The sequence below is a fragment of the Heteronotia binoei genome, chromosome 21 (assembly GCF_032191835.1).
Source record: "Heteronotia binoei isolate CCM8104 ecotype False Entrance Well chromosome 21, APGP_CSIRO_Hbin_v1, whole genome shotgun sequence".
NCBI classification, from domain to species: Eukaryota; Metazoa; Chordata; class Lepidosauria; order Squamata; family Gekkonidae; genus Heteronotia; species Heteronotia binoei.
In genome coordinates, this window is record NC_083243.1 from 41,195,618 (window position 1) to 41,209,350 (window position 13,733).

Sequence of the window (13,733 nt, forward strand, 5' to 3'; positions counted from 1 at the left end):
CCTTTACCTCTTTCCCCCATTACCCCTCCTCACCAGAGTACTCCATAAACTGATGAGAGAGAGACCAGAATGCAACTTGATTGCTCCCTGGTGGCCCAGGCAGAAGTCGTTTCCGATCCTCCTGACACTGGGGAAGAATTGGTACCTCATGTTTCCTCCAGAACCACACCTCTTACTAGCTCAAAGGGGGTCCCTGTTCCATCATAACGTACCCCATCTGAAGTTGACATCTTGGAGGATCTGCTTCCAGCCTTCTCCAGAAGAATCAGACATGTGCTGCTAAATAGTAGGAAGCTTTCAACTCGCCGCTCTTACAGCAGCAAGTGGTCTGAATTTACTAACTTTGTAAGAGAGCGGGGTGTGCCAGCTCAGAGCGCAGGACTTGAACTCATCTTTGAGTTTCTCTTAACCTTAGTGGATGCTGGCCACAACCACTCTTCTATTAGAGTTTATTTGGCTGCAATCTCAGCACACCATGATTTGGTGGAGGGCAAGTCAGTGCTCACGCATGTGCACACAAAACGTTTCTTGAAAGGCTTGCTTAAGCTATACCCACCTTCCAGAGCAGCCCCCTCTTCCTGGGACCTCCTGTTAGTGTTGGATTGGCTCACAGGAAGACCCTTTGAACCTCTAGCTACCTGCCCATTTCATCTGCTATCATGGAAGACCTTTCTGCTGGTCGCCATCACTTCGGCTAGGAGAGCCGGAGAACTGGTAGCTTTGCGTTCTGACCCTCCTTACATCACCTTTCATGCTGACGGGGTGTCTCTGGCACTGGATGTTTCATTCCTCCCTAAGGTGGTGTCCCACTTTCATCTGGATCTAGAGGTTGTTCTGCCAACGCTTTATCCCTCTCCCTTCTCAGCAGAGGAGCGGAAGCTACGCTCCCTGGATGTTAAGCGAGCTTTGCTCTTCTACCTGCATCACACAAAGGGCTTTCACCAGGACCCTCACCTGTTTGTCTCTTATGCACCTCCACATTTGGGGTGCAAAATTTCAGCTAAGAGAATTTCCAGATGGATCTCGGAGGCAAACTGTGCTACTTATTAGCAAAGTGGCTTTTTCCGGGACCCATCCAGGCCCATTCTACGAGGGCAACAGCCACCTACACAGCTTTCCTTAAAGGTGCTTCCCTAGCTGACATCTGCAAGGCAGCCATGTGGGCGTCTCCTCACGCTTTCATGAGACATTATGCCCTTAATGTCAGGAGGCATCACAAAGCGCAGCTGGGCAACCTGGTCCTTCAGTCTGTTCATTCAGCATGACTGACAGCTCCCGCCTCCAGGTAAGCCTGGCTTGCTAATCTCCCATAGGTGTGAAGCACAGAGACCACAAAGAAGATAAACAGGTTGCTTACCTATAACTGTTGATCTTCGAGTGGTCATCTGTGCATTCACACCACCTGCCCTCCTTCCCCTCTCCTGCTGGTCATTCTTTGACTGGCTGCAGTCAGAAGGAACTGGCGGGATCTCCACACCGTCCCGGGAGCATACACGAAGGGGCTTTTGCGCATGCTCATGGGACGCTGGCGCATCAGAAATCCCAGACTTGGGTACTACCCATCGGGAATCGGTGCTGGTGCTTCATCCCATGGGTGTGAATGCATAGTTGACCACTCGAAGATCATCAGTTACAGGTAAGCAACCTGTTTTTCTTTGATGCTAGCTATTAATAGGAATATACAAATGTAACTTTACATGCTAATCTTTTCCTTCCCATTAGGTGCCAAAATTGCCAGTAGAACTGGTCATAACCAGCGTATTTTCGTAGCAGAATTCAGGCCTGATTCAGACACACAGTTTGTTTCAGTAGGAGTAAAACATGTGAGGTTCTGGACCCTCGCCGGAAGAGCACTTCTCAGTAAAAAAGGACAGACAAGTTCAATAGAAGATGCACGAATGCAGACCATGCTGTCTGTTGCATTTGGAGCTGTATGTAACTTTTAGCAGATTATTTTTAAAATGCACATATTTAATAAAACTCTTCCTTCATGTTTTCATTATAGATCTGTTTTTCTGTCACAGTAGCAAAACAGCAAAACCACAGTTCAGATGACATAGTCATGTACTTGATGTTTGAAGGCTGCTGAAAAGAATATATGAAATGCTCTTTTTTTTTCAAACAGATTGTATAAAGCCAGACACTTTGAATGTATAGAACACTAATTTGTTTATATTTCACTGATTAAACCTTTGAGGGGATTGTGGGATGTTCTAGTGGTGCTTCAGACTTCTCTGACTGTGGCTGGTTCTGTAGAGCTTTGTATAATGTGATCATTTGTTCCCATAGCAGTTATTTTTCAGATTGTCTGGAAGATGCACAGATGTGGTGCTGTATTTACCAATGCATTATTTATCATTAATTTAATTTAATTTTTAGGTTTATACTCTGCCCTATCCCGCAAGCGGGTTCAGGGCAGCTCACAACAATAAAACAACAGAATTAAAAGTATTTGTACTTAACAGCTAATTGTGAAGTTTTTAGAACCACAGAGAGAATAATTTTTCAGTTGTATTTCCAGTCGCATGATATAAGAGTTATTATGTCCACAAGTGTGGGTTAGCATAGGCATGGAGTGACTTGCACAAGGGCTTTGTAAGAGGCCATCATACTGTATATAGTCATCAGGTTCTGTTCTTTCAGGAGGCAAAAGCGGGGGTGGAAGGTGGTTCTTATTTTGGATGAGCCCCTTTCCTCTTGGGATGTTCTCACCACATTTGCATGGCAGTTTAAGGATTATAAAGCCAAAGAGGAAATATGAGGCTACTATCTTCATAAAGTAGAAAACCCCCCACAAACATAGGGAGAACTTACAGTATAAATACTATACTCATTGTGTTTGGACAAAATAACTTCCTCAGTATTGATATGCAGAGTAAAACCAGTGTGAAAACAATAATACCATTTACTGAAACTTGTAGATAACATTTTAAAACTCAATTACAAAATAGAAAATAGAAGGGTGTAACATGCAACACATGACTGTCTAGTAACATAATTGAATCCTTTTTTGAGAACAAAAAACTCAGTCTTCTGAACTAGATATTTATTAGTCATTTATACTTGCCCAAATGCTCATCCATCCAATACTAAAACAGATTAAGACTGGCTAGTTCACATGTAATGCTACTAAATAAACAAAACCAGAATATGACGACTGTGGATGCCTTGCAAACTCACATGTTCTTGCACTCTCCTCTTCCTATCCTCACAAATTCCACCCTCCTTTCCCTAGTTGATGTTAACTATAGTGAAGAATTATTCCAGTATTAAATAATTATTACTAATTAAAGTGACATTGAAATGTCCTCAGAAGTTCATTTTCCCTCTTTTCCATCCTGCCGGGTCTGGTTGAATGCCCTACTTGTACAAGGGGCAGGTTAATTCTGACCATTACTCCCTGATTATCCAGCAGCTCTTTAACAGAAAGTTTTTCATAATTTAGAAGCTACCTGTTTCATGATGACTATGTCCACATCATGACACAATGCCTAGATCCATCTTCTTTGCACATGGATTGGTGGATATTTTATATTGTCTTTCAAAGATCATAGCTGTTGTACCTTCGTTCTGCATTTACCCCTCATACACATCCACTGTTGTTAGACATCATCTTTCTAGCACTTTTCTCTGCAGATGAAATGATCTTATGAATTACTGCAATTGAGTGCTGCTTCTATAGGAAACACTAATCCACAAAAGTCTGCTAACCTCTCAACTGAACTCCAAATGTGAATTTTACGTTATATTAGAAGTTTGCAACAATTCAAAAATATGTATATTTATTCCTTTTTAAAATCAAATAATGAGCATATTCTCTCTTTGCCTTTCAGAATAACTTGACATTTACAGGTACCATTAGTGGAGATGTGTGTGTCTGGAAAGAACATATATTGAATCGAATTGTGGCCAAAGCTCATAATGGGCCTGTGTTTGCAATGTACACAACACTGCGAGATGGCTTAATTGTCACAGGAGGCAAGGAAAGGCCGTGAGTTCTGACTGTATAAATATTATTGTAGTAAACTACATTAAAGTATTTCCCATTGCAAATTTTTACAGTTAATTACATTTTATGTATGTATATTGGCAGCCAAGTCTGTTTATCCACATTAGTGTCTCCTACCACAGCAGCCATGGGATCTTAAATCTGGTTACAGTCAGGAAAATTCTCTACCTAGCTCTATAGTATAAGTAAACCAGCAAAGCTTGCATAGGTTTCAGTGGTCCTTTCCAGCTACTATGATGCATCCTTATGCAATAATTCATGGCTCTACCACCTTTTGACTAATACAACAGGGCGATTCAGGTGGGGAACTACTTCAGCATAGTCACACCAACAAGCCATTGCAGAAGAGTAATTATTCAGAATGACTGACTGTCTTTCTGAAATAATCTTTCCAAATGTTCTGATTTTTCATTTGCTTAACCCAACCAAGTATTTTACCAAGCAAAGAGTATCCTCAGTCATGATCTTTCATGTAGGAAACCATGGATTGGATTGCACTGTCTGTTTGCACTGGGATCAGGGATCTTTCTCACATTGCCTTAACCCCAGGAGTTCCTCATGGACCTCTGAGAGTTTATTCTCAGGGGTATGGTGCTCACATGATCTATTAGTCTTATGACATGAGAGGCAACATTGAGGAAGAGGAGGAAGGAGGTGCACTTCTGCAAGTGCCAACTTCTCTGACTCGAGGCAGGAAGGAGATTTTACCCCTTTTACCTCTCTCAGTACAGCCTCCAGAGCTACATAGTTATTAGCCCACATGGGTGCCCACAACCTTGGACACGGCTGCTGCAGGGAGGAGAATGCAGGTAAGATATGCAAGCCTCAGCACCTTCTGCTGACAATTTGCCAGAGCCATTCCTGTGTTCTTAAAGGAGCTGGATTGCATCCAAGTTTAGGATAATCTAAATAAAATTAAGGAAAGAAAAAACGGAACAATCTTGTTCTCAGTGGCTTATTCACTAGTCTTCTGTGGTATGACGTGAAATAGTTAAAATTATGAAATAGCCACAAATTAGGAATACACCTTTTACAACCAAATAATGTGTAAATGTGAAACTGCCTGTAGGTATTTTTCATGGAGCAAAAATCCATGTATAATATATTGTGCAGGAGCAAAATCAAGTTACTGTGTATTTTCAAACGTCATTTTTCAGTATTCATTTGTGGAACTTTATTGTGGGATCTAATTAGTGAATGGTTAATGGGATATGTGGGCACATCTTTGATTATGTAAGGCAATTTTGCCTAATAACAATCTGTAATGTTTCTTGTTTTCATTAGATCCAAAGAAGGAGGGGCTGTAAAACTATGGGATCAAGAGCTGAGACGATGTCGTGCCTTCAGATTAGAGACAGGACAAATAACTGACTGTGTTCGCTCTGTATGCAGAGGCAAAGTAAGTCTTTATTGAATAGCTCAGTCATTTGTTTTACAGGTATTGAGTGCTTGATGTTCATTCTTACTGGTTTAGTATTAACCTGCATTAACCTGCTTTTTCTGTACATGGTTATCCACAATTTATATCAATTAGTCTTTAAAGGAATTGTGTACAATGTACAGCTTGAGGGTCTTATAAAGTCTGCGGATATTAGGAGAGTGGAATGGGGTGAGAGGAAAGGAGGATGGAGAGAGTCCCAGTGGCCAAAACACCCCCTCACATACACAAAGGGGAAAAGGGAAGACAAAATGCTTCCTGATAAAGTGTTATTGAGAGTGGTCTACCCCTTAGTCACCTTCCCCAGCTCACACCAGGCATCTGCTCTACCTTCTCTCTTCAGACTAGCCTTTGGCATCCTATTGTCTTCTGCTTCTACAAGGAGAATAAGTACAATGGCAATTTAATCAAGAGGCAGAATTGGGAAATATATATCATACTGTCAATGATTGGGTTGTCTAGAGGTTCAAATAAAGGGACTAGGTTGAATGACCTGGAATAACCAGTTTCTTTGCAAGGACTTTAGGAATGAGTGCTCCACTACAGTTTCACCTTTGCAGGTGTGGGGCTTGAGAGGAAGATCTTTACTGGGAGACAAGACAGTATGGAAGAAGTTTGTGCCTGGAAACAGACAGGTAGCCAGTGGAGATCATGGAACAAAGGATGATATGATCTCTGTATCTAGCCCCTGACATCTGGCTGCCATATTTGGATGCATTGATGTTTCCAGAAAGTTTTCAAAGGCATCCCATGTTGAGTGCATTACTGTAATCTAACCTAGATATGACCAGAGAATGGATCACTATGTCCAGATCATGCTTTTTGAGGAAAGGCCATAGCTGCTTTGGGCAGTGAAATCCTGATCCTTCAATCATAGGCTAGGATCCAGCAGCAACCTCATGGTACGAATCTGCTCCTCTGGGAGGAGGGCAACTCCTTCTTAGACAAATTGTCTCCTTAATCTTCAAGCAACTGTGTCATTGTCCAAGAGAAGCCTAGTCTTGTCTGATTGAGCTTCAGTTTCTGGCACTCAACCAGGCACCTATTACCAGGCATCAGTTCAGAATCTTCACAGACCCATATGAATCAGCCGATAGGGGGAAAAAGAGCTCAGTGCTATCTGCATCTTGGTGGCACCTCACTCCAGACCCCCAGATTGTCTCTCCCAGTGGATTCATGTGGAAATAGCATGAGGAACAAGATGGATCTTTTCAGGGCCACAGACCATAAGTGCCACAGGGCTGAGCAGCAGTCCCTAGCACCACATAAGACTACTGAAGCACACTGCCTCCTACTCCCAACCCTGCCAGCCTCTCCAGAAGGGTCAAAAGCTGCTAAGAGAATCAACAGGGATTCACTCATGCTGTCATTCTCCTGGAGAAGGTCAGGGCAACAAAGACTACTTCTGTACCAAATCTACACCCGAATCTGGTGGAGAATAAGCTTATCTACTTTTAGAGATATCAGTTCCTTATTTGTTGTGTGGTATATTTTATAGCCCCATTTGCTGCAGTTAATGCTTATTTTCATCAAATGGATTGTTGATAGCCATGTTGAGTCTGCAGTAGAACAGTTCAATTTGAATCCAGTAGCACCTTAAAGACCAATAAGATTTAACTCCCAAAAGCTCATACCCTGAAACTCATTGGTCTGACTGATATCATAACAGGTTCGTACATTCTAAGTCAATGCTCTTGATCAGTAGGTGCTATTTTAACGATGTTCATTAACTCACCATTATTTCAGGGGAAGATTCTTGTTGGGACAAGGAATGCTGAAATCATAGAAGTTGGAGAGAAAAATGCAGCATGTAACATCCTAATTAATGGGCATATGGATGGGCCTATCTGGGGTCTGGCAACACATCCTTCTCGTGATGTTTTCCTTTCTGCCGCAGAAGATGGGACAGTCAGACTCTGGGATATTGCTGATAAAGTAGGTGTAAAATGGTATTAAGAAGTTATAACAATGTATTAAATTATAAGGAAATAAGCCAAGAAAATGTACCCAAGAACTGAGAGACTATGAGAGCTATAAATAAGTCAAGCTGCAGCCTTGATTTGCTGTCTTGAATGTACATAAGTGAAAAATATTTAATCTGTGATCCTCTCTTTTTCTTAAAAAAAAAAAAAAACTTCTCACAGAAGATGATGAACAAAGTCAGCTTGGGCCATGCAGCACGTACTGTGTCATACAGCCCAGAAGGAGACATGGTGGCTATTGGCATGAAAAATGGAGAATTTATTATCTTGTTAGTGAACTCTCTGAAAATTTGGGGGAAGAAAAGGGACAGAAGATCAGCTATTCAAGACATCAGGTAAGAAACCATACTTCCCTGCTCTGATCCAAGATCCCTTAAGAAAGGTAACCCACATGTGGAACACTTTGCTGAAAGCTATTTATATGCAAGCATAATGCATACTGGTGCTGTACATGCACATCCCTCAGCAATAGTCAGTTCTGACACATCATTCATCTCTACTTGAGGAGAGGGGCCACTGTTTGGAAGGTGCCTAGGCAAGCCAAAAAGAGAGAAATGATCTGTGGAGTTATATAGAGCAAATTAGAAGAAATGGAACCATAAGAAATATCAGTATGTAAGTATTCGCAGCAACAGGAGAAAAAAGTACTATTATAAGACACCCCAAGCAGCCTGAGTAACCCAGACTAGCCCAAGTTTGTCATAGCTTGGAAGCGAAGCAGCATTGGCCTCATTTATTACTTGGATGGGAGACTACCGAGGAAGTCCAGGGTTGCTGGCAGGCAATAACAAACCACCTCTGTTCATCTCTTGCCTTGAAAACCCTATGGAGTCACCATAAGTTGGCTGTGACTTGATGGCACTTAAATTATTATCGAGATGCATCGAGTATTAAGATGGAAAAGTTTCTCATACAGGACAAAATTAGGGGAAGACAAACAGATGAAACAGAAGAAAAGTCAGGAAGAGTCAACTAGCATACAGAGGAAACTGTGCATCCCTTAATGCAAAATATACCCAAAATGAAACCAAACCATTAAAAGGTATCAGAATCACAACAGAAAATATTTGAGTTGATGTTTAAACAAAAGAGGATGAAAAGCTTTGGGGCAATCTTGACATGTACTATGAAAAATTTTATACTATAGGGACATAAAAGTTAAAAATGATACTTTTTCTGTTTGTTCTGTGAACAGCAAACATTGACAGGAAACTGTTTATCTACTTAGGTTCAGCCCAGATTCTCATTACTTAGCAGTGGGTTCCAGTGAAAATGCAGTGGATTTTTATGACCTGACGTTGGGACCTAGTCTTAACCGAGCCAGCTACTGCAAAGATATCCCTAGCTTTGTAATTCAAATGGACTTCTCTGCAGACAGCTGTTACCTTCAGGTAAATGTAGTTGCCCTACAGGTTTACTTCTGTACCATTTCCAAGACTGCATCATTTTCCACTTACCTTTTACCATACCTTAAATTTAAACAGAAATTACTATCTTAGAACAGATTTTAGTTCCAAAAATTAAAAGTATCTGTATTTTATCCATAATATAGCTGAAACTCTAGAACTCTCTCCTCAGGGAGATTTGCCTGTTTTCCTCCATCATTGTCCTCTACCAGCAGTTGAAGCCTTTTTTGTTTTGTTTGGTGTACCCCCAATAACTGTTATTCACCCTTCTCCCTGGTTGTGTGTTTATATGTTATATTGAATTAGTTTAAATATTATATATATATATATATATATATATATATATATATATATATATATATATATATATATATATATATATATAAAATGCTGCTGTGATATCGCAGATGTTTTAATGTTTGCCACTTTTGGGATGCTATTTTTGTGGAAAGGTAGCAGTAGAAATGTTTTAAAGAAAGAAAGTACTTAAGATGTAATGGTGGTCTCCACAAGAGTACTTAAAAGAAAGGGTGGCATGTTCATGTTTGGCTGTCTACATGGGCACCATGATTTGTGGACTTTTTCAAACCACTGCTGTCTTGTCAAATAGCCGCCAATTCATAGACTGATTTGCATATATAGCGTCACTGTTGTCATGCAGAAGCCATCTTCTGATGCCTGAACAAAATAATTGGTTTTATACTTTGTGTTATGTTTCTGCATTGTTTGTTATGGGGTTTGAATTATGTATGAAAATGCATGCATTTTCTATTTCTTGAATGCTTTGAGGAATATTTAGCTACCATGACAAGAGTAAAATGAAAAGTAAGGCTGAATAAGAATATGGTGATTGATGGGATAGAATAGATCCCAGGGACTGAGTAAATGCAAAGATTTATTGCTGGTATCGACAGTAAGCCTGGTATTTATGTTTTAATACTTTAATGGATTCCACTTCTTAGCATAAGACATTCTATTAAAATATAGAGCATTACAGATATTGGATTGGATCCAAACAGCTTTTCTGCTGATTAAAAAGGAAGGAGGTCTTGTGATCAGTGGTCCTGCATGAATGCACACATGTGACATGGAAGCTGCAGTAAGGATGGGAATTGGAAGAGATTAAATGAAAAATCCTGTGTCTAATCAAGAAGAAGAAGACTGCAGATTTATTTCCCACCCTTCTCTCTGAATCAGAGACTCAGAGCGGCTTACAATCTCTTATATTTTTTCTCCCCACAACAGACACCCTGTGAGGTGGGTGGGGCTGAGAGGACTCTCACAGCAGCTGCCCTTTCAAGGAGAACTCCTGCAATAGCCATGGCTAACCCAAGGCCATTCCAGCTACTGTAAGTGGAGGAGAGGTGAATCAAACCTGGTTCTCCCAGAGAGGAGTCCACGCAGTTAACCACTACACCAAACTGGCTCTCCAACCTATTGTAATGAACATTATAGGAAAGGTGTGGTTCAGTGGTAAAGCATCTGCTTTGCATACATCAGGTCCCAAACTCAGTTCTGGCATCTCCAGTTAAAGGATCCAATTGGAGATGAATGTGAAAGTTCTCTGTCTGAGACTCTGGAGAAGCACCGCCAGTCAAAACAGACATGATTGACTTTGCTAGACCAATAGTCTGACTCAGAATAAGGCAGCTTCATGTTTTCAAGCTATGTATTTATTCTCATAGGTCTCCACTGGGTCTTACAAAAGGCAGATTTATGAAGTGCCTTCAGGAAAACAGCTCCTGGATCAAGCAGTGATGGATAGAATAACATGGGCCACTTGGACCAGGTAAATCTAGTCTCGGATAGAGTTGTAAAAATATGGCAAACCATGTCCCACCTGAAAGAGAACTGCATAAACCTACATAATTCTGTTGTTCCCATTTTCAGTTGCCTTATTCTTTAGAGTTCCTTTACAACATACAGAACTTTCCCAGGTAAAGGAAAAAACAGTTTGAATTCCCAATAAGCATAGCTTATACTAACAGCACAGTGCTCTGTTACTGGAATGAATAGGATTGAAAGTATGGGAAAGAGCATTTGAAAGAGCAGGTGGAGTGTGTGTGTGTGTGTAATGGAAATAAATAAGCAAAACTGTGTCTATTTTGTTATGCACTTTGAGATACACAAACTTTTATGTTGCATTGTTTATATTTAATGGAGTCCTAACAGTATTCTCAAGTTATGGCAACTAAATGTGCTCATGTCAAAAACTTACATTTATCCTCTGGATCAAGACTTATTTTTCAAACAGCTTCTCTTCCTCCCTTTTGTTTCAGTGTTCTAGGAGATGAAGTTATTGGGATTTGGTCCAGGCATGCTGAGAAAGCTGACGTAAATTGTGCCTGTGTTTCTCACTCGGGAATCAGCCTTGTAACAGGCGATGACTTTGGCATGGTCAAGTTGTTTGACTTCCCTTGTCCGGAAAAATTTGTAAGAAACTTCGCTTGAAAATTATGCATACCCTTTTGCTACTTTGATATTCAAATAGGAGACTGGCAGAGTTCTTTCCTTTATCACTTAAAAGTAGAGTAACTTGCTTGAGCTCGCATTTCCTGTTAGTAGATTGACTGTTTCCTGAAGAACAGTAGAGATAAAAACAGAATTGCTTGAATATTCAACTCAACAGAACAATCTTGACTCCAGCCAAGCAATTTGCCACTTACCTACGGCAAACTGCAGTTGTCCCTGGCTTAGTGAATATTTGGAAAAGGAAAGGTCCCCTGTGCGAGCACCAGTCGTTTCCAACTCTGGGGTGACGTTGCTTTCACAACAGTTTCACAGCAGACTTTTTACAGGGTGGTTTGCCATTGCCTTCCCCAGTCATCTATGCTTTCCTCCCAGCAAGCTGGGTACAAGCTGGGAATATTTAGCAGTTGATTATACAAGACTGAACATAAATTGTGCCTGTGTTTAATCCCCCCCAATTCACCACTGTAGCCCAATGATGCTGTTTCCAGAGGAACACATGATTAAGAGAGCAGAACTAGGCTGTATGTGCAGATGCAATTAGCCCCACTGCTGGCTGTAGATTGGAAGAGTGAAGAGAGGAGCTGAGATAGTACTGCAGTAGAGCTATGAAAAAGGCAGTAGGAAATAAAAGTTTAATATTATTTATTTACAGATAAAAGCAGGGAGAGGATGAATTTGAAATAAGTAATGCTAACATGCAGATTTGTTTTGTTTTAAAGGCAAAACATAAAAGATTTATGGGTCATTCAGCCCATGTGACTAATATTCGCTTTACAAGTGGAGACAGATATGTTGTCAGTGCTGGTGGAGATGACTGCAGGTATGGAAATTTTTCTCTTGGAAAGAAGAATTCTTGGGATTGTAACAAATTGTTTTCCGCTGTTTCTGAAAGAGAAATCAGATAGCTAAAAGAACAGTAGTCATTAAATTAGGAAAAACAAACTGAACTTATTTGGTGACCATTGGCACTGTTTGCAGTGATCTTTAAATATATGTTGGAAGTCATATTGTCCACCCCATTTGAGTTCCTTTTAAAATCCATGAACATGCAAGTAACTTTTTATGTCTCCTTTCACTTCTGTTTAAAAATGCAGCTTATTTGTCTGGAAATGTGTACATATGCCTCATTGAGAGTCATGGAGACCTTCCAAAGAGGACATTGCATGAAATAAAGAGGCATGAGTGCCCCATGGTTGCAATGAGACATTCTCCAGTGCCCTGCATGCTTCAAAGAAATGGTGCTGATAACGACAGACAGTCGTCTGCCTGAATGACTAGAGTCTATCGGAAGGATGGACGAGCTGCAAACAGGTTGAGTCTAGTCATGTTACTAGAGTATCAGATAGCTTACATCTGTTTCCCATTCACTGCCAGATGCTGAAACATGGATGAGAGGAAGAAGTGAGTTTTAGCTGGGTGTACAATAAGATCCTGGATTTGTAATCAAGAGGCATTATTTCTGACCTAGTGCTGTACAATGTGTTTACTTTCAGCATGAATGTTTTCATTAGGTACTGGGGACTTATTCTCACAAAAATAGAAAACTCTTTATTTTATTACTGAAAAGAAAACCACCTTGGAGCTCTTAAATGATACTGTTGTTGGTTTTGTTTTTTTTAAAAACAAGAGTAAAGTAGATAAAATAGAAAATATTTGACTGGTCCAGCAAAAATTTTGTCAATTTCACCAAAAACAAGAAAACAAAATCCCAAGAATGAAGTTTGTTCCTAGAACCTGCAGAATTCTATTTTTTTAGTCCTGGGTTGTAATCATGTCTGGTGAATGCTAGTAGGCATACATGAACCAGTTCTTCAACACCAACTTAGTGTTATTCCATGTAAGCATTAAATTAGTTCTGTGAGCAGATTTTGATTTTGCTCACATTGTGAGTGCCTTGCCCACAACCTAAAAGTCTAACTCCAATTTTTGCCTTGTGAATAAAAATGTTCTCAATGGAAGAGAAATGCCTGTGTTTGCTTGCAGAGCTGTGCTGAAAAAAACACAAACTTCAGGTTGATCATTTTTGGTATCTATAAGCTGATGAAGCTTTGAGTTGGCACCAGATGCAAAAATATGACTTCATAGCAATAGAAATTGTTAATTTTATCATCACAGCATCACTTGACAGATTCACATGTATTTTGCATATTCATTTTTCTACAAATGGATAAGACTAGTTGAAAAGTTTTTAATCTTATTCACTTGGTCATAAGCCAGTTTAAACATGCAGATATCCATATAATGCGCCATAACCACTACCTGGCTTTGTACTGAAAAATGACATAGATCAGGATGCCAAATTTGCCCAACAGAATGCTTTGAAAGTGGGAGAAATCCACATTTTTATCACTGTAGCCATATTGATTGAGAGTTTAGCCAAGTAATTAAATATGCATTTGAGGATTATTAAATCTACATTAAATTAT

At 40.1% G+C, this 13,733-nt stretch overlaps 1 protein-coding gene across 5 annotated transcripts in view; it reads left to right on the plus strand.

The window, feature by feature from the left end:
* Nucleotides 1–13,265, plus strand: part of EML5 (EMAP like 5) — a 134,998-nt gene extending 121,733 nt beyond the window's left edge. For 4 of the 5 annotated variants that reach the window (XM_060261246.1, XM_060261248.1, XM_060261249.1 and 1 more), the window contains 10 exons: nucleotides 1,723–1,931; nucleotides 3,834–3,991; nucleotides 5,294–5,408; nucleotides 7,194–7,382; nucleotides 7,592–7,764; nucleotides 8,658–8,820; nucleotides 10,521–10,624; nucleotides 11,115–11,268; nucleotides 12,027–12,127; nucleotides 12,402–13,265. In XM_060261246.1, the coding sequence (XP_060117229.1) occupies nucleotides 1,723–1,931; nucleotides 3,834–3,991; nucleotides 5,294–5,408; nucleotides 7,194–7,382; nucleotides 7,592–7,764; nucleotides 8,658–8,820; nucleotides 10,521–10,624; nucleotides 11,115–11,268; nucleotides 12,027–12,127; nucleotides 12,402–12,438 (1,403 nt within the window). In that variant the 3' untranslated portion in view covers nucleotides 12,439–13,265. The remainder of the gene's footprint in view (nucleotides 1–1,722; nucleotides 1,932–3,833; nucleotides 3,992–5,293; nucleotides 5,409–7,193; nucleotides 7,383–7,591; nucleotides 7,765–8,657; nucleotides 8,821–10,520; nucleotides 10,625–11,114; nucleotides 11,269–12,026; nucleotides 12,128–12,401) is intronic. The other variant, XM_060261247.1, reaches the window with a different exon arrangement.
* Nucleotides 13,266–13,733: the final 468 nt, after the last annotated feature.